This window comes from Lonchura striata, chromosome 5, assembly GCF_046129695.1.
Source record: "Lonchura striata isolate bLonStr1 chromosome 5, bLonStr1.mat, whole genome shotgun sequence".
Lineage (NCBI taxonomy): Eukaryota > Metazoa > Chordata > Aves > Passeriformes > Estrildidae > Lonchura > Lonchura striata.
The window spans coordinates 63358966-63379218 of NC_134607.1; the positions used below are offsets into that span (position 1 = coordinate 63358966).

General features: G+C 33.6%; 1 protein-coding gene across 2 annotated transcripts in view; it reads right to left on the reverse strand.

Annotated features, from left to right (window-relative positions):
- Positions 1-20253, reverse strand: part of CACNA2D1 (calcium voltage-gated channel auxiliary subunit alpha2delta 1) — a 347921-nt gene that overhangs the window by 126322 nt on the left and 201346 nt on the right. For both annotated transcript variants that reach the window (XM_021543146.2, XM_021543144.2), the window contains exon 6: positions 15923-16052. In XM_021543146.2, the coding sequence (XP_021398821.1) occupies positions 15923-16052 (130 nt within the window). The remainder of the gene's footprint in view (positions 1-15922; positions 16053-20253) is intronic.

Below are 20253 nucleotides of genomic sequence, written 5' to 3' on the forward strand. Positions count from 1 at the left end.
GGAAAAGGTTCTTGATACTTCTCAAGAACCCTTATACAGTGAAAAAAGAACTAGTACTTGATTTTTTTTTTTCTGATAGAAATCTTCCTATTATTGTCTATTTATTATTATGGAATTTAAAAATATTTTCTGACAGCTAAATAAAAAAAAATCTTCCTAGATATTTACTAGGACTTCATTTGGAGGTACTGAGAAATGACAGCATAGAAGTAGCTAATGCAGGAATTAATCATCTTTTAATGGATTGTGCATATTAGCTAAAACCAGATTCTGGCTCTTCCTCTGTTCTTCTTGGGGAAATCTGAGATCAAAAGAGGTTCTGTCAGACCAGATCTCAAAAAAAAAAAAAAAAAAAAAAAAAAAAAAAAAAAAAAAAATAAACAACCCACACTAGGAGAGCAGCCCTTCAAAACCTGCCACATGATGAAAACAGACTTCTGATACTTCAAATCCCATTACAAATTTACAAAGAGGAGACAAATCCATACTCTTGAAGCACACTTGAGGAATGCTTTCTGATGGATTGTGATGGGTCTGGGAGATTAATTGTACACTTTTTATTTTGGAAGCTGTAAATTCTCCACCCATTTTTGTGGATGCATAAAATTTCTAATATTGTTAGAGACTAACATTCTTTTTAAAACAGAAAAGGCATGTTTCCAAATAAAGAACTCAGTCATATTTTAAAACCCAAAGTCTTATATATTCTTTTAAATGCCATGCAAAAATATACCTAACATATAAAAATGCACTCAACTGTGCTTTCTGTAAACTTGAATAAATTTATGTAAACCAGCTATTTAAAAAGAGCACCAAGAAGTTTGGCTTGTGCACTGTATGGAATTTTAATTCTCTGATTATCATTAATTTATGTAGTTCTACAGAAGTTCATGGTGTTTCAGAAAAATACATCATGAAAATGTATTCAAGGAATGGTATCAGGAAATTATTAGAATAGAAAATTCTAAAAGTTAAATATTTCTAAACTATCCATGACATAAAAAAAACAACATCCAGAATAGAAGATAAATGCTCCAAAAGGTTTTCTTCTCTATATAAGATATATAATATGTATTTGGAGAATCCCCTATACAGCATTTTTCACCATAGAAAGTCTCTCTGTCATTGCTATAAGGAGTAGGTGAATCTTCAGCCTTAGAGAGCTTTAAGTTACCCTAAAGGGATCTACATGGAGGACTTAATGTATCACTTTGAGTAGATAAAAAAAGGTGTTTCCCAGTTTACAAGGCTAGAGAAATCAAAAAGTTAATGAAAACATGTTACCTTCTACATCAAGACTCTACATTTGTTTAGAAATTTGGCAAACAAACAAACCACCCACAACTCATCTGCCCAATTACACTTTCCCCCCTTTATTTTCTTATTTTATGTAAAAATTCTGCTTTTAATTCCACTTCCCCCCCTTTATTTTCTTATTTTATGTAAAAATTCTGCTTTAAATTTGAGCTGGATCTGACAAAGGCTGATAATCAGCACACAGAAGTTAAAGTTTATATGATATAGAACATGCCTTTATTGTCTCTGATTTATTTTCTCTCTGCTTCCAAAATGTGAAAAAAAGTTGTCAGAGATTGAACTAAAGAAGCTACTTGCTGGATTACATGCAACCAATATACAATATACTATATTAATTCTGTGATGCTATTATATGCACTCAATATATACTGGGTTACTTTTAATATATTCTTAAGAATTTTGGATCAATTTATTATATATTTCTGTATATTTATGCATTATGTATTTTACCACACTTCAGTACTACTGTTTCAAACAATCCAAAAAAGCGCAGGAAGTTACCAGACTCTGAGAAAGAGTCCCATTTTAACATTGTTCTCCCCCTCTCTCAGCTTCAACACAATAATCTCTCTCCACAGGGAAAGACTAGTTGAAAACACTTAAAAATAAACATTGTAAGAAGCATAAAAAATTATTTTATCATATCTAAAATGAAGGAACAAAGTTTTGCTAAAGGTGCAACAAAACTCTTGATAAAGGGATTATCATAAGGAAAATCATAAGGAAACAGATCTGTTTTCTTACCATTTCCAGAGTGTGCATGTTTCTCACATATCACAGAAAAGAAAAAGGGGGGAGGGCGGATGGGAAAGAAAGAATCACACTGTTCTACAATAATAACTGTGATTTTATATTTCCTGTAAGTGTGGTCTATATTTTAGATAAAAAGCCTGTTATTGGAGTCAAACAGCTTTTAGCTGCTGGAGCGTGTAACTCATTCTGAACACACCAGGCTGCTGCAAACAGGGGGAAATGCTAACTTCTATATCAGTAATTTGCAGTAATAGAAAGCTGTTACTAAATCAATGTCTCATCTGGAAAATAAACGTTTCCATTTCACCTTTCACTTAAGCTAGTGGCAAGAAGCTATTATCCTGTGACTTTCTATTAGACCAGCACAATCTCAGACACCCATGTACATCAAACAGTGTCTAAAAGACTAGACATTATTTGCTAAGTTTGCCCTAAAAAAAACCCACAATAAAGTAAAACAAAAAGAAAGAAAGGACAAGAAGCCCCAAACCAAGAACCAAAAAAGCAGTGCAGAGGTTTTTTTGCTGGTGACCAAGATTTTTACTACAGTCAAGTCTTACAACCTGTCAGCCCAGGTAATTCCTTATCTAGTTTGTGGGAGACTATCTGGATACCTTCTGCATTACCAAAATTCTTAACCAAGAAATTAATTCCTCTAGTACAAATATTTAATCTAATTCCCAAAATACAAATATTTAATCTAAGAAAATTTTGGTAATATTTGATTACTAAAATTCTTAACCAATTAATTAATTCGTGTAGTACAAATATTTAATCTAAGATGCTACATAATATTAGATAACTGCTTGATTTCATGGCAGGCTTTCACAAGATAAGGGACAACCACTATTACTTTAAAGACAAAACAAAGATGGGCAGTGACTCCTCAACATCATGGAGCTTGCTGAGGGCAGCCATAAGTGAGACTTACATTTCTCAAAGACTACTAGAAACAGTTAAGCTTAAAAAAAAAAAAAAAAGTCAGAGGAACAACTCATTAAACTGTTGAAAACTTTCCCACTTTTGTAATCAACTATTCATTTTTCTATTTTTTCATTTTCTCAAAACAATTTTTCAGAACACAGAGAAAAAGCAAAAATCAAAAGTACATACGGAGAGTGGATAGGAGGACAAAAAAACCTAAGAGAGGATGAAATTATAAATATGCCACAAATAAGCACTCTTACATACAATTTCATCAAATGCCTTGTCTTTAAGTTAAGAATTACAATATTTTTGTGGAAGTTATTATGTAAAGAACAAAAGCATGTCAGATCTCAGCAAGAGCTTTGATTCATTACACTCAACAACATTGGAAATCAAAGTGATATATACCACATCTTTGTTCACTGGCAAACACATTTATGCAAGTATCTGGGCAAACTCTATTTCACTCTCAAACATCATATAATTTTGTCTGCATGTGAGCAAAAATATAATTTCAGATACAAACCCTATGATTAAAATCAAGTCAACATTTGTTGACCTGACAATACATGTTGCACCTATCCAGACTATATGTCAAAAGTTAGATTTTCACGTTACAGTAAGATTTGCAAAGCAGAAATATTTTTCTGGTTAAGTAATATACATTTCTCACGCTGGTCACAACTGCAGGAAATGAAATTTAAGGTCAGTAAAGAAGTAATTAAGCAAGGACACTATTTCTGGACTGATTTTTTTCTAGCTATAGAGCAGGTATGAAATCTCATTTATTCACTGTCCATGCTACTACATTCAAGCTAGAACCAATGAAATCTCCAGGACAAAATTCTATCTCACATATAAGTTGAGAATAGAAAATCACTTAATTTACCTAATATTTTACTATCACAAGGCATCCAGAACTTCCACAATGCACAATTTAAACACTAATTTAGGATCTTTAGGTTTATTTTTCCTATAATTTTACCTACTAATGTGACTATCTTAAAGTTCCCATAATATTAATACTCCTGTATATTCATAGGAAAAATGGTGAATATATATAAATAGTATAACAATATTAGCAGCCGTTCTTGTTATTTATATGCTTTAGGTGAAATAGTAGTCCAAATACAATCAGTATACTGATTCTAAAAACCTAAAGGAAATTTGAGGTAATAGTAACCTCGTTGTATGTACATCTTTAGGTTTCCTTAAAATATCAGATTTAGTTTTATATCCAGGTAAGATCAATAATTACCTTGACCTGCAATTACTGCTGAACAAAATCTTGTCAATATGCAAACTCAGATCAAGCTAGATGCTATGCAAGAAGGCAAAGCAACATGTCACTTGACTAAAAAGTTGAAAAAGATATACTAGATATCTTGCAAGATACGCAACTATCTGAAAGATTTAGTTAGCCTTTGCAAATTAGGAATGAAACCAACAGTATTTGATATTTATGATGCTGTCCAAAGAGTTGAGCACTTCTATTTGGATTCAACTAAATGACCCTGAAGCAATGTACAAAGTGTGTATTTGGTATGTCCAGGCTGACTGTGCTGAAACTCCAGTCAGATGCACAGTCAGATGCTGATCCTCGAGATTTTTCTTTCAAGTCAAGCAAAATAACATCCCAAACAACTAAGCCTCCTCTTATCCCCAGAAGAAAAGTTACTAAGAAATACTAAATAAAACATCCCTTGGAACAACACTGCCAATTCAGTAGTGCCTGTGTTAAATCCTTCTCAGATCATTTAGTTTCTACTTTCTCACAAAGGCTTTTAAACTGTGAACGAGATTCACATAATCCCATTTGGTCATTTCTAACAAGGAATGTTCTTCCATAAAGAACCATAGCAATACAGCAGCATCACAGAATCATACAGACACAGAACAGTTTGGGTTGGAAGGGGCATTACAGACTGTTTACTTCCACCCCCCACGGCTGGGCAGGGACACCTTTTCTGCAAACATCTGTAACAAGCAGTGTTGCTACCAAAACCTCCTTCCATCCTGAAGAACACGTGCAAAACAGAAAATAGCAATTGGAATTGCCACCTCTTTGGACCTCTAGAGCTAACCAAAAAAACCTCAAGCATCTCTGGAAATGAATTCACATGGTAAATGATGAGTGATTGAATTGAAAGGCTCTAAAGATGAAATTGCCTTTTGGCATTCCCAATCTCTATTTCTTCTTCTTTGTCTTTGCCAAGCTCTATGTGTCTCTTTTTTTTTTTTTCTTTTTTTAATTTGTTTTGAGCAGTGTTGTCAGCTTGTGGAAGATTTGCTAATTTAAGATTGTGTTATCATCTTTCCTTCAGCTCTGAACAGTCTGTCACTTGCCATACCCATCATGCTGAGCTACCCCAGTGTGCTTTTGATTTTCAGCTGCCAGCTGAGAAGGCCAAGGTCTGGATTTGTTTTTTTCCCCTCTTTCCTACTCTCTTACTAGTCAACAATTATTCATTAGTTTTCAACAACATAAAGTAAGGTGCTGACCTAAATGGGCCTGAGTAACGTCAAATGGTACTGAAAATAAAGAGATACCAAGGACATAGAGCCTTTCACAGGAACAGACTAAAAGGTTAAAAATGTAAATAGTTTACCATGAAATACTTCTACTGGCTGAGCAGTTTTACAGATAACAGTTTTAAAGAGTGGTATGTCTAATTGCAGAAACCAAAACCTGCAAGCTGAAAAGTTGACTTGCAATGAGATGTCTGACCTTGTTAGAAGTAACCAATCTTACCATGTTGATTAATGGAAAAGTCCTGATCTGATTTTATAACATATGCTTCAGTTTTTGTTGAAAATTTGAACATTTACTTGAAGGAGGCCTGACAGGCTCCAATGGCAAAGGCAGCAAATGGTCTCAATGAAATGTCCTGTATGAACTTGTAAGTCTTGCTAAGAAATAGGTCTTTCAAGTACAAAAGTACTTTAACACATACATAGCTTATGCAATTTCATTCAACTAACCCAGAATTCAGTGCAAATACATGTAAAAGTTTCAACCGGGTAATGTTCAGGGTTTTGTCCCAGTACAATTTTTCCACTGAAAATTACCCTTATACAATAAAAATTATCAATATTTGTACAAAAAAAAAGCAGAAATTAATACTATTTTTAAATTGTTGGTATTTATTTTCAAATTCCTACATTATGTAAAATAATTAACTACTATAGAACTTTGAAAAGACAGATGAAGCAAGAGGGCACTCCAGGGGAAAGGACACACTGAAGATGACAGGATGCAAAAGCTACAAGATGCTTATAAAGCAGAAGTATGGCAAAAGTTCTTTATTATCCAAAAGGGATATGAAAAATCTCTACAGATGCAATTTCAGAAAATAATAGAAAAATCCAGTATGCAATAAAGTGAGTTCACAGTAACAAATAAACAGTAGTCATATCCTTAAATTATATTCTACATGTTACAATCTTTCAAGGCTCAAATTTTGGACATATCTACAAAAAGCCACTAAGTGTATTCAAAGCCACATATGACTACATAATCTTTTTGTTAATATTTCTTCTTCATTATCTGTCTTCTTCACTTCAAAACTAAAACCAAACATACTGTTTGTGAAGGTGATACTGCTTTAAAAATAATAATAACTACAGTGTTGGATAATATGATAATGCACATGCAAAAATTATAGTATGGAAGATATAATTCATTATATTAAGCTACTCATTATTTTACATGTAATTTCTTGGTAATCAACCATAATAAATTTATCAATATGGATATCCCAGTAGTATCCATATTTATTACCTTTCTTTTCAATATACAATCTATCATGGTTATTATTTTTCCAGAATAAAATAACTTTGAACCTTAACTTTTATGTCCTGTCCATCTAAAACTTAACAACTTTATTTCACTTTCTTCTGAAAGAATAAAATCAATGAAGCATTTTTAGAGTATAGATTTATAAGGATTCATCATGTAAGTCTTGCAAAGTGCAATAACACAGGGATATAATTTTTAACCAATAGAGGTTTAAAAAAATCATAAGTTAGAGCTAGGCTGCCATAAACTCAGCAAAATTCACAGCTTTTGTGTTAAAGGCTGGAAAAACAAGACATTCTGAAATATGAGGACCAATTATTTAAAAATTAGTTTTACAGAAACCAAATTTCTTTTGCAACATTGCAAAGCTGAAAACTAGATTCATTTCCAGGGGGAAATCTTTCATAACTCTGTTGATAATAAGCATATTAAACCTCTTAGATATTAAAACCAAGACAAGACAACAAGACAGTTATAAGCATGTAATTAGTAGGGGATGGTTCCATACAAAATATTTCACACTGCCCAAGAGAAAAAATTGACAGTCATTGACAGATATTCCTCATAATTTGTGTGGGTCAAGTAAAGAACAAACAAACTCTTGTTATTCAAATACACTTTTTTGAATCACAGAAGATATCTCTGTATGCATCAGGTACTCCTTCTTGGCAATACAGGTTAGTTATTTTCTGCTGTTTATATTGTATTACTGGCTTTACCAGTTACCTTGTCCTCATCTTTAAGGACTTGCACAAGTCTTTGCTCAGCTCAGCCCCTTTCAGCCCAGACAACACCACCAGATGCCACAGGGGCACAGAGTGGAGGCAGAAGTTGCCTGCACAGGGACATTTGCTTTTTTACACTTTGCACAGGGTCACAGAGGGTGTCACCTGCACAGCTCAGAGCAGAGCTGGCAGCTTGTGCCAGGCCAGAGAAGGAAGGAAAACAGGGAAGGCCATGGTTTCCCTTCCCTTCTCCTCTCTTCCCTCGTTTAGATCTCAACACACTGAACTGAAAGGAACAAATGAGAACAAAACAAAACAAAACAAAACAAAACAAAAAAAAAAAAAAAAAAAAAGGCAAACTTGTTTGAGGAGAGGAGAAAAAAAGAATTAACAGTTCTCAGGGCAATCAAGGAATACTCCAAAGCTCTTGCACTCCCATTTAAAGTATGATTTAAGGTCCTTAAGAAAGAACATCTTTAATAGTTTTCACACAAATTGGTACTTTTTTGTTAGATATAAATAACTTCAAGCAATTTAGCACTTTTTTTTTTTTTAGCAGTCAAATCATCATATCTACTTGTTTAAGAAACTGAAACACAGATAAAAATTTATTGGTGGATGTTTAAATTGTCTTATATTTTTAATAAGTTGAATAATGAAGATGGTATTTGGTGTTCTGCTTAGCAGTCTGTATTGCAAAAATACAAAGGCCACCATTACCTATTTTTTCCATAAGAATATTGCCAATCTTACTGCAGAGCCAACTTTTCCCTCTTGGTACAAGACCATTCAACACTAACTGCTATTTCAAGCTGTGCATAAGAGAGAAAATACAGCAAAAGAAATGGAAAGGGATCTGAGGAGTAGCAGCAATCATCTGTTCTCCAAAATAGATTTTGGCAGTATGTACAGCTTAAACAATTCAGTCAAGCAGCCTAACAGACACTGGAATCTCAGGACCTGCTATAAAGTCCAAGATAATTCTGGATGCACACCATATTGCTGGTCAAGAAATCTGCAGAGAGAGGCAGCTACGCTGAATGCTGATGCTAATCACCACTCCATTATTAGGAAAGTGTTTTTCACACTTCTGCTTTTGTACAAACTCTACAAATTAATGTTATACATTTTGGGAAAAGAAAGTAAATAGGAACACAAAGTTGTTTTGGCAAGTTTCTGTTTCAACTCCAGAGTTTTTAAAATCAATGGGAAGGAAAATTTAATCTTATCGTATTCTAATTTGTTGAAGCCACATCACAAAGACCAGCTTAAGTAGGTAAGATATCTTTGGCTTCTGGTATGGCTTTTCACACCTCACTGTGATGTTAAAAATTCTAAACATGTAGGAGATCCTATCCTCTGAGTATTTAAGAAGACTGTGTCATGTCAGTGGTCCATGCAGATGAATTTCTGGTTATAAGAACAGGAAAGACATGATATAGAAAGTTTGGCTGTGGATGGTGCCTAGAGGGGTCAATGTGAAAAAAGCTCACAGCCTAAGGCCTGTATTGTTCTATTGAAAACTCAAACTCAATGTTTTTTAGGTTTCCCTCTTTTTTAAAAGTAGCACAACCAACAACAACAGGAAAAAGGAAATAAATTAATTATTTCCTCAACTTAAACAGGAAAATAGTTTTTTATATATTTTATTCCATTTAAAAAGAAATAAGTGTTAACATGTGATTTGTTTTTGTGGAATGTGGTTTTCATGGGGAATTGTGTGTCAGTACAACACCCTGACATAATTATATTTTAGCAATATACGGGTTATTTTATAATGAAATATACTTTTATATATTTATGCAATAAAGAACTATGCTAGAAAATATTTTTTTTTTTTAATATTAAGTAGAAGGTAAATTTCTGTATCTGACAAATAGGAATCTAGAAGATTAGAAGACAATTATTCAGTGCATTTCTTTAATGAAGTACAGATGGTAACCATGAAGTCTGGGATTCTCTGGAAGCATGCTGAACACTGAAACAGAAAACTAGGATGTCTCCATGGCTGCAGATATGCTACATTAATATACTTACTCATAGAAGAAAGTTGGCAGTGGAAATGAAAATACTATTTCTGCCAAAATTAGATTGATAGAGAAAAACTATTTTGAAGTAGAAATAGCACCTGGTAAGATAATATCACCGCAACAATAAAAAGAAAATTTATTTCCAAAGGATCATGAAGTAAACCCTGTAACTTCTTTTCATCCCTGTAACAAATTACTGTATAGGACAAAAGGCTTCACCATGATATGATAAAGAGAAAATCCCATCATGAATTGCTAGTGAGTTGTGACTGTTTTCTTGAATACAGTACTTAATTTCCCCAGGTTAAATTGTTACAATAGATGTAAAATATTTAAAATATAGCTCTAAGCTGTAAAAGTACTTAAACTAATTGCTGAGAAAACTCTTCAACACAAAATAACTGATAGAAAAAATTAGTATCTATTGTTTCCAACTCAAGACAAATAACAAAGCATAGTACAGTTCAAATAATAGCCCAATTATTTTGGACATAATTAATTCCGTTCTATAGCCTCCTACAAATGTTTCTAAAAAGAAACTTATTTTTTGAAAAGATTAAAAAAAATTACCATTCTAGGAAAATTTCTGAGTGTTAAGTATCAAGACTCTCATCATGCTCTCTTTCAGTCAGCTCTCACACTAATACATACAAATAAAATCAATCATGTTGACTATAAATAGCTAACCCTTGTTTCATTTAAAATAAAGATTTTTCAGTTCAGGGGTAGAATATTTCAGAATACCTACTTTCAGGAGAAATTATGAAAGCATAAGGTATTTACTACTGAAAAAAAAATCTTTTTATTTTGCAGAAACATCTGAAATTTTTTATCAAGCACCTTAAGACAATACAAGTCTAGAAGAGAACCTGGAATTATAACAGAAGTGTGTTTTATTTCAGATTTGCCACTATTTCTTTTCCTATTAAAAACTTTATGTCACATTTAACAATTAGCTAGTTTGGATAAACTTTCCAGGACAAAATGGATTCTCAAATATTCAGTTTGAGAGTATCCTATTATATAATTTTTGATGCATTATTTTTAGGCAGATTGTTTTAAATTTACATTGAGAATTACTTACATCTGTATTTTCAAAATAGCATGTACCTAATCAATTTAGTCTTTCAAAGAGAAAAAATTTACCTTTGGCTACAAAAAAAAAAAGTCCTTGTTCTACCTTATTATCTTAAATTTAGATAACTTTAGACAGAAATCATGGTCAGCTTGATGTCAAGTGATTATGCTACACCATCCTTCCAATTAAACTAATGGTACTAATCCCAGTACCAAAATATAAATACCTCCTTGCAATGGAGCATACTCAAATTGTTTGGCCTTCTGGATTGTGACAGAAACAAGCTGTTTCATCAAGTTAGTAAAGCTATTTCTTTTTGCTGATTATTCAAATATCAATTTAATTCAGGGAGCTTTAGCAATCTACTTGTGGGGGGGGGAAACCCAACCGTAATTGTCAGAGCATAAAAAGGAATACTGACCCTAGAGTTCTTTACTTAAGCTTCTGCATTGGCATTTTCCTTCCAGGTTTAATACAGAACCAACCAGGCAGTACTTAGGGACTTAGCTGCAACTAACATTTGCTTTATAGCTACCCCAAGCCATTGTCCTTGGTATTTAAAACAGGCTGAAACTGAAATTCATTTAAAGGTCTACTTCACTCATTACATGTTTTCACAAATAACTCCCTGATTAAAATAATGAAGAATACAAAAAAAAAAAAAAAAAAAAAAAGAAAAAAAAAGAAAAAAAAGTAATCTCACATGCTATCTGCACAAATCATACATAGTATCTATTTCCAAATTTAAAGGAGTGAACACACACAAAATCAGGGACTTGAAACTATTGTTTTTCAATCTGTGATGCAGCAAGCCTGCACTATTCATTTATCCCTCACAATAAACCAGGGTACCTTCAGTTTTGTTAGCTATCACAAAAAATATATTAAGAGTGCTAATCTTAAAATATGCTGAACTAATTAATTTAAGTAATAAAAGTGTCTTGGATGTCTGTAACTGCTATTTAAATTAAATAGGAAAAATAAGCCCACAAATGTTTTATTGTCTTTATATATTTAAGGAATGTGGATGTAGCGCATTAAAATATTTACACAACAGATTATCCATATCTGGATTCCTTAATAAACCTTATTTGTTATCCACACATAAGACCTTCAATGAATAAATGATAACACACTTTTTCCTAGTTTATTTAAACTGGGAGTTTCTTTTGGAGGGGTACTATTGTCATGCTCATGGTTTCATTTCCCAGTGTTTCCAAGGTTTTTATTCACAGAATTATAGGATGGACTGAGTTAGAAGGGACCTGAAAAATCATCTACTTCCAACATTCCTGCCATGTGCTGGAACTCCTTCCACTAGACTGCTGTTCCCAAATGGTACCTTTTTTCTTTTGAAGCTCTTAGCCTGAGATACACAAGATAAGCAGAAACCATGCAACATTTTAACAATTCACCAAGGAAATAATATTCTGGTCAAGATAAAAATCACTTTAGCATCTAACTCAAATTTTTAAAAGTATTTCTAAGTTTTTGTTGCCCTTGAGTGATACACTGGAGTACTAGAATGTCAAAATTCTTTTTCCATAACAAATTATTTACACATATGATGAACCACTAGAAAGGAAAAATTTATGTTCACTGCCAAACTTCATATCAAATAATATATAATAAATACAAGACTTCAGACAACAGAAAAAAATTGACTGTCACGAAAGGGGAGTATGAAGCAACAGTATTTATATTTTATTATTACTAAGGTATATGAACCATCAATTATTTGTAATTCAATATTTATTGAAGGGAATAAGGGAAGCCCTTTTTTCCTGCTGGTTGCTGTCCAAATATATTCAAAGTCATGTTGTCACGCTCATGACACATTATTTTCAACCTGACACTTTAATCAGCTCTTCCGTGGTAATCAAGTAGTGAGTGACATGTGGAAGCAGTATTTCTGATGTAAAGGGAGTAAAGCAGGAATAACCACACAGAAAAAGCAAACCTGGTTTGTGTGGTTTGCCTAACACCTCACCTCAAACTGCAACACCAGTGCAGAGTGATTCCTGGAGGAATCCCTGCAGCAGATGGGGAGAGTGGGTCCCAGACAGCGAGGGCATGTGGTGCATCCACTGGGAAGATTAACCTTGTGCCAGGGATTACCTCTTACTTCTGGCCTGCAGTTCCTATAGTCTGCTCAGTGATAAGCAGGATACAGTTTTAATGAGGATTTAGAAACAAGACTTCAGCTTTTACTAATAGGAGATGCATGACTAATTCCTAGTGCGTGTGGTAGAAAGAGGACCTGAGGGTCTCTGTTTTCAGCTGCAGATTGATTTTATTTCAAAACCTAAATGGGCCTCTTGAAAAAGACTGAATTAAAAGTCTGATCTGGTTCTATTTTATTGGGACTGTCTCCTTTCTTCAATCCTCAGAAACAGGCAAGTAAATTAACTCCTTAGGCTTTCTCCTGTCTCTGCACCGGTTTTGGCACATTATGCAGGAAAATAAAATAATAATTAAAAAAACCCCACAACAAATAACTTCCATAATATTTCTTTCTATAATCAAATAACTCACAATATAATAACCTGGATGTAGTAAATGGATATTTAGCTATGGTGTATCTCATATTTTTATGGTGAAATACAAGGAACTACTTCACAAGAAGCTTATCTCTGTATTTCAAACAAAGCAAATCTCTACATATGTAGAAAGAAAATTATTATTATTTTATAGACCACACTAAATTTTAAGTAGGTTATGCACCATTACAGAATTATTAGACAAAACATTATCACAATTTCAAAAATATAAGTGGACATAAATTCATTATTTGATTCGATTTAAAAAAATACGTAAAAATCATAAGTAAGAACTACAATAGAAATGAAACATAAATAGAAAACATTTTAATAGCATATTGATCATCTTAAAGGCTTCCAACCTTAAAGATTCTATGATTCAATGGTTAAGAGTCAAATTTTTAGTTTCATACCCAAAATAATTACATGAAAAAGTGTGATTGACAGGCCCAAGTGAAAATCCAGATCACATGTGGCTCTACCAGTAATTGTCCCTTGCCCCTAGAGACAACAATGTGCTGCTGTAAGAGAACTGAAAACCAATCTCAGGGAGGAATAGGCAAGTCAGATATCCAGTCACTGAAAACCATTCTGTGAGATTCAAAGGGCAAGTCTTTGTTTCTCTTGGCCACTTGCAAAGCACATATAGCAAAGGATAAAAAATGAAATCTTCTTGCCAAGGCTAATTCAGTCAAAAAAATTGGCTTCCAAGCTGTATAACTTGTGGACTGTGTCTCTTCCACTGCTAAAAACAAGGATTGGTTGCAATGCCTGTGTTACAAATGCTTCCAAGCAGATTGGGATTTATACAGGGAATTGCAGATACTATTTTCAAATGTTCAGCTGCTCCCTGTTATAGTGGACACTGAAACCTCCCAAGAAATGACAGGTTAGCTCCCATGAACAGGCAGAAATATGACAACAGTGTTCAAGATGCATTATTTTGTCTATATAGATTTATAAAAATTGGTTGTAGATCATAATGCAAAAAGAACAACACTAAATTCTACTTTTGGAAATCTGTTGGCGAATTACTACCTCACAATTGTTCACTTGTGTTTCAGATGACACATGAACTTCGTAATATTAAATTGAACCTGGTGAACATTTTGTGTTTATTGATATGAAATCTGTCACTTTTAGGTATTGCCAAGATGCTATCTCTGAAAATTCCATCTGTAACAAAAAGTTACCCAGACACCCAACAACACGATTTTTCTAACACAGAATTACAAACCTCCTGGTAATTTTCTAGGATTCCACTTCTCTGGTAATTAATATAAAAACCAGACCCAAAGAATCACAAACCATGTATGTTGCACATGCAATTACCTTTATCCAGAAATGTACATTTCTTTCTGTTATTATAATTTTATTAGATACTGAAGTTGTACCTTTCCTGTGGAAATCGTAATGTCTTCCTTTTCAGGTTTATGGGCTGTACAGTAATGTTACATAGTATACCCTTTTAAGGGATATGTGTCCTCAGGAATTCCATTTAAAATATTAAATTCAACACAAGAAGAGAACATTTTATGTACTTTTGTGATGCCAACCTTATACCAAAATTTACATGGCATTTACAAATATCCTAATAATTGGAGATGAGTTCAACATTTTAACAATGAGGAACAATTCTCTTCCAAAAATAAAAGGAAATGGCCTGTCACTTCTCTGTAATCCTGCAATTAAGGTGCACTTTAGCACTTATTAAAGCTAGAATCCCAGAATAATCCTTTAGGTCTGTCAGTCAAGCTCACCATATAAGAATACAAGCTACTATGATTCTTTCTCCCATCATACTGACATTTCCATTTTCATCCCGGTGCCATTTATGGAAGCTGCATGCAACTGTGGCCATGAATTTTAAAAAGCTCAGGTCACACTAGGGTCTCCTTCCTCTTGATGAGACTTTAAAAGAGGAAAAAGACTGCATACTTGAAATTAGGACCTTAAACAAAAAAAGTCAAAACTTAAAAATACAAATTCTGTTTATCTTTTCTTCCCACTTTTAAAAAAATATACAGCTCCTTTGAATGCTGAAATGTCTTTTTGTTGTATAAAGATTTTTGCTTGATGATGAGCTCAGAGACTTATTTTCATCTTGAAAGATACTTAGTTTTGAAATACAGTTAAAAATATTCACCTGTATACACATATAATATATATAATATATATATGTATATATACGTATTACATATATATATATATATAAATATATAAAATTTTTTGCATAGTTTAGGAATACTTCATATAAATTCTCTGCCAGTCTGTTACTGCAATTCTACAAATGCACAGGATGAAATATTGGTAGTACCAGCTCACAGTGCATGTTATTTCCCTAAACTGTACCAGTTTATGAGATACTTTAAAATGTTTTCAGAAGTCATCTCTGCCTGAGGCCAAACAAAGTGTAAAGAAGAGCTGCCAAGAATTGTTTGTATTAAATGTGAACAGCACAGAGAAAGAATGGATCAGAAAATCAGAATATGCAAGAGGGTCTCTTCACCTCCAGTTACATTTGTGAAACTCAGATTCAATCCTAATGGATCTGTTCAACTGCAGCACCTACCAATTCATAAAATTAACCATATCCCTAAAACAACACATTTATGAAGTAGCACTGAAAGAAATAAAGGTGACAATAACAGCAAACCTGCACTAAAAATGGAACAAGCATTGTTTTAAGAATGGGACATAAATAATGAGCTTAGAATTAAAATATAAAATCTCTTTGTTCTCATGCCACTTACAGCCTTCATAAATATCTGTTGGTATGTGGACTGCTGCATGTTGGTAAGATGTTTGTCGTCGGAAAACAGGATCGTCTTCAAATACTGGTCTGATTCTCTGGCTGCCAGATTCAGTTTCATTCTTTTCAGGCTTTTGAAAGAAAAATATGTAAAGGGCAAAATATTAAAAAATGTGCTAAAAACAATACCTCTCACATAAAAAAAATACCTCTTTTACATAAAAAAAAAAAAAATCATGGTTTTTCTTTCATTGCTAACATTTTGCATTTGTATATAAACACAATTAGTTTCTCCAGGTCAAGGAATATTTGTGTATAGTTTGTTCTCAGTTTTAATTTACCCAATACTTTCAGTGAAATTAAGACCTGCAAAACAAAAGTGTGAGCCTAACACCTTGCATGCTTAAATTTCATAACTGCATGGAATTTTTACACCCAAAACAGAAATCATATTAATTACCTTTTATTATATGTAATAATTTGCACCAAATCTTAAATATTACTTTTTTTTCCCCTCTACAGATTATGTCACAAATCAGAAATCTAAAAATGATACCACCCATAAATACATTTTTCAGAAACAGTGGTGTACATAAAGACAAAGCAAGGAAATTAAGCCTTCTTACAATTTCTGATTAAATCAGGTTTTTTTCATTGATTTAAGTACACCTCAGTCAAATCCCATGTACTGGCTACATCTGTCTGAGGTGAAAGGTCCCTAAACACTCAGGTGCTCACCATCACCTGTCTGCCTTGGGTTCCCATCTTTTCTCACCTGTCTGCACTATGACACACATTTTTTGATTCCTTCCAATTCACTCAGTCAGTCTGTACTAGCTCTTAAACATTTTGAAAAGCAGAGAATTTTTCTAATCCAGCTACAAAAACTGCATGAAGTGTGGAACCAAGGAGGTAAGGAAGGCCAAGGAGGAGGTGGGAGTGTCTTCACCTGTCTCAGCTGCAGCTGGAAGAGGAAGCCCAATCTTAAAGCAATAATATAGCAACTATGATAGTGAATGATTACTCCGGCCAGCTATTGGAGGCAATTATAAAGATATTTTTAATACTGTAGAGTCAGTTTTTGAAAATGTGCTATGCTTGATAAATAGTGCTGACAGTGAAGCACCTGATGTCAGGCAGTCAGGCAGGTGTGTGCTGAGGCCATTCTGTTTATTATCCTCTATCAAAGTACAGACAGATAAAGTTTTTCTTATCCACAAGGCTATGTAATGAAACTGCCTATATTTTCTCATTTGTTTCATCTCAACTTTACAGAACAAAGCCATTCAAATGCTGACTGAAGTAAGCAGCAAAAGCCTGGGTGGATTTTAAAGAATTGGTTTCCTTTGGAAATACAAAGGGCAGAACTCATCTAACCAGTGACAGCCACCAATTTCAACAATCCAGCAATGTTGTGCTCATCACTGCAGGCTGCCTTCATAATGAATGAAGAGAAATGGGAATGTTTAGAGTGCAATTCATCTTATCCTAATTAGATACCTATTTCCCATGACATGAATCATGCTTTCGAAGTGCCTCCTACTTTTGATTGATTGTAGAAGTAGCTCTAGCGCAAATCACCTAGATGTAGAAGTCAGCAATACAGCTGCCTGGAATTAGGTGAGATGAATCTCACAAGTCTACTAAACTACCAGAAGAAAAAAAGCTGGGTACTCATTTGGACTATTTTTATGTAGCACAGCTACTCTATCTTATGCTGAAAAGGTCAATTTGGTGCTTAGTATTTAACCTCATTCTGGGAATGGGCAAGAATTTGGGAGGGAACATCACCAGCACAACTGACTCAAGATGATCAAAGAGATATTCCTTTCTACTGATGTTATGCTCAGTATTACACGCTCAGAGAAATGAGGAGAGAGGTGACATTCATTATTAAGGTGGAGTATTTGTGGAGCAGCTGCTGTGCGTTCTAAGATCCTACTTCCCACAGAGTGTTTGGACATTGCCTCCTGGTGAGGAGTAAAGAATAAATACTTTTGATTTCCATTGCTTCAATGTTTGGACTTTGCTTTCCTTTATTAAATTGTCTTTATCTCAATCCATGAGTCTTTTATGGTCTTGTTTTCTCACCCCTCCACTGCTGGAGGGGGGTGATACAGAAGAATGTGATGGACAGACAGCTTTATAGCAACCAGCAGCCAGACAATGGTTTCAACCATTACAAATTACTCAGAAGGGTGCAGATTAAAACCAGGATCAGTAACAGTTTATGCGTCATATTATTTGAAATGACACAGCATTATGACACCTTCAGACAACGCAATTTGGTCCAATTTTTCATAGGTTTTTGTTGTGGTGTTTGCTTGGTTGTTTTTTTTTTTGTTTTTTTTTTTTTTTTTTTTTTTTGTTTTTTTTTTTTGCTTCTATATTATCCCACTTTTTTTTTGTTTGTTTGTTTGTTTGTTTTCATGTCCCAAAACTGGCATGCAAAACATTCCGCAAATTCTGGAGTTCTTTTCACAAGTTATCTTTTAGCTTCAAGTTGCTCAAAGTAATGACTTTGTCTAATTATGCAAATGCAATCCAAATAATCAAACATTCATGTGGTAAAATCTCCCTTCTGTTGGAAAGTAATTTCATTTAAAAAAAACATTCTAAAACTCATTGCTAAAAATTAGTAGCAGTGACTACAAACCCTCAAGGCTTTCACAGTACACTTCAGAAAAGAATTGGGGATCATGAGGCCACATACCCACACTAAAATACCACAATGAGTGAATGTCAAAAGATTTCTTTCAACTAAATTTCCACAAGAAATATTTTGGAGGGAACGGGTATGGTAAAAGAGAAATGGAGTGAAAACAGAATCAAAGAATATCCTGAGCTGGAACAGACTGTGTAGTCAAAGTTCATCAAAGTTCAGCTTCTGGACCTACAAAAAACAATCCCAAGAATCACACATTGTTCCATACAGTCCATCTTAGCAGGTCTTGCTCAGAAGTTTTCATATTACAATATATTTAGATTTTTGCTTGAAATTTCTGAAGCATTGCAACATGAAATGATCATGTTTCTTCTGCTCGATATTGCAATTTCATTACAATTAATAAATACAACCTTTCAGTCCTTCCATTCACTCACATGCTATGAAAGAAGCTTCATGTCTACTGCCAAAATCTGATTAAACTTTGTTGAAATTGAAACAATTTAATTAATTAAGACCCGAATGCCTTAAAAAAAAAAAAATACTTCTCACATTTCTAATAACACACACACACACACACACACACACACACACACACACACACACACACAGATCCCCCTGAAAAAGACTGTGACTGAGTCTGTTGTTATTCTTACCGATATTCCATGATACCCAACCAAAAAACATTAATCTAAAAACTCTTCTCAACTTCATTAATGCAGGCAATGGATTTAAAACTACATAAAGTAGATGCTTTCACACTGCTCTTGTTGACCTTGGTGGGAGTATTTTGTGATGTACAGCTCTGATACTGAAACAACACATCAGTCTGCCCAAAAAAGAAAACCAAACCAAAAAGTAACAAAATCCTTCAAAAATTTTGAAGTTACCCTCACACACAAACCATTGGTTCTGTAAATCTAAAGGTGTCTGAACTGGTTCTGTACATAAGGTAAGTATCAGAACCATTATTGGCAAATTAGCACTGAACTCATGTGGGCCACTCCCTCCTGACAAGAAAGACCAATAAATATTGTACCAAGCCTTACACATCCAAATTTATACTATAATATATCCTGCTACAGAAAATAAATCTATATGGTTCTGATTTGCAAATTTTTGAATTCCAAGACACTTAAATCTAAATTAAAAAAAAAAAGAAAAAAGAAAAAATTAATTATTAAAAAGGAAAACCTCAATGTTATAAATTATTAATCTTGTATTTCAATGAAAAGCCTGACAGATTGTGGTGTCAGTTGGTACAGTTTTATACCCTGTTAAACTTTGTTCTAAGAAAAGTAGCAAAACACCTATTTTGATGGAAAGCGATCCACATGTGAATATAATTAAAACCCAATTCCAACCAATTTCTCTCTCAAGTCAGGAGCTGAAATGCAATCAATACTGGCACAGAAAAATCCCACAGGAGACAGTGGCTGAAGATTAATTTTCTATCTATTCAAACCTGGCCTTCACTTATTGCATTACATTGTTACCTACCACTGACAGTCAGCAAAATAACTCACTCATTTCGCTGCAATGAATTTCCAGACCAATTTTCTTCCTCCCTTGAGAGGTAGATAAAATTCATTTCTCTTTTCAGTTCACATTTGTGCCATTTTAAGGCTTTTTGGGTTTTTTTTTGTTAATAAATAAAGTTGGGGTTT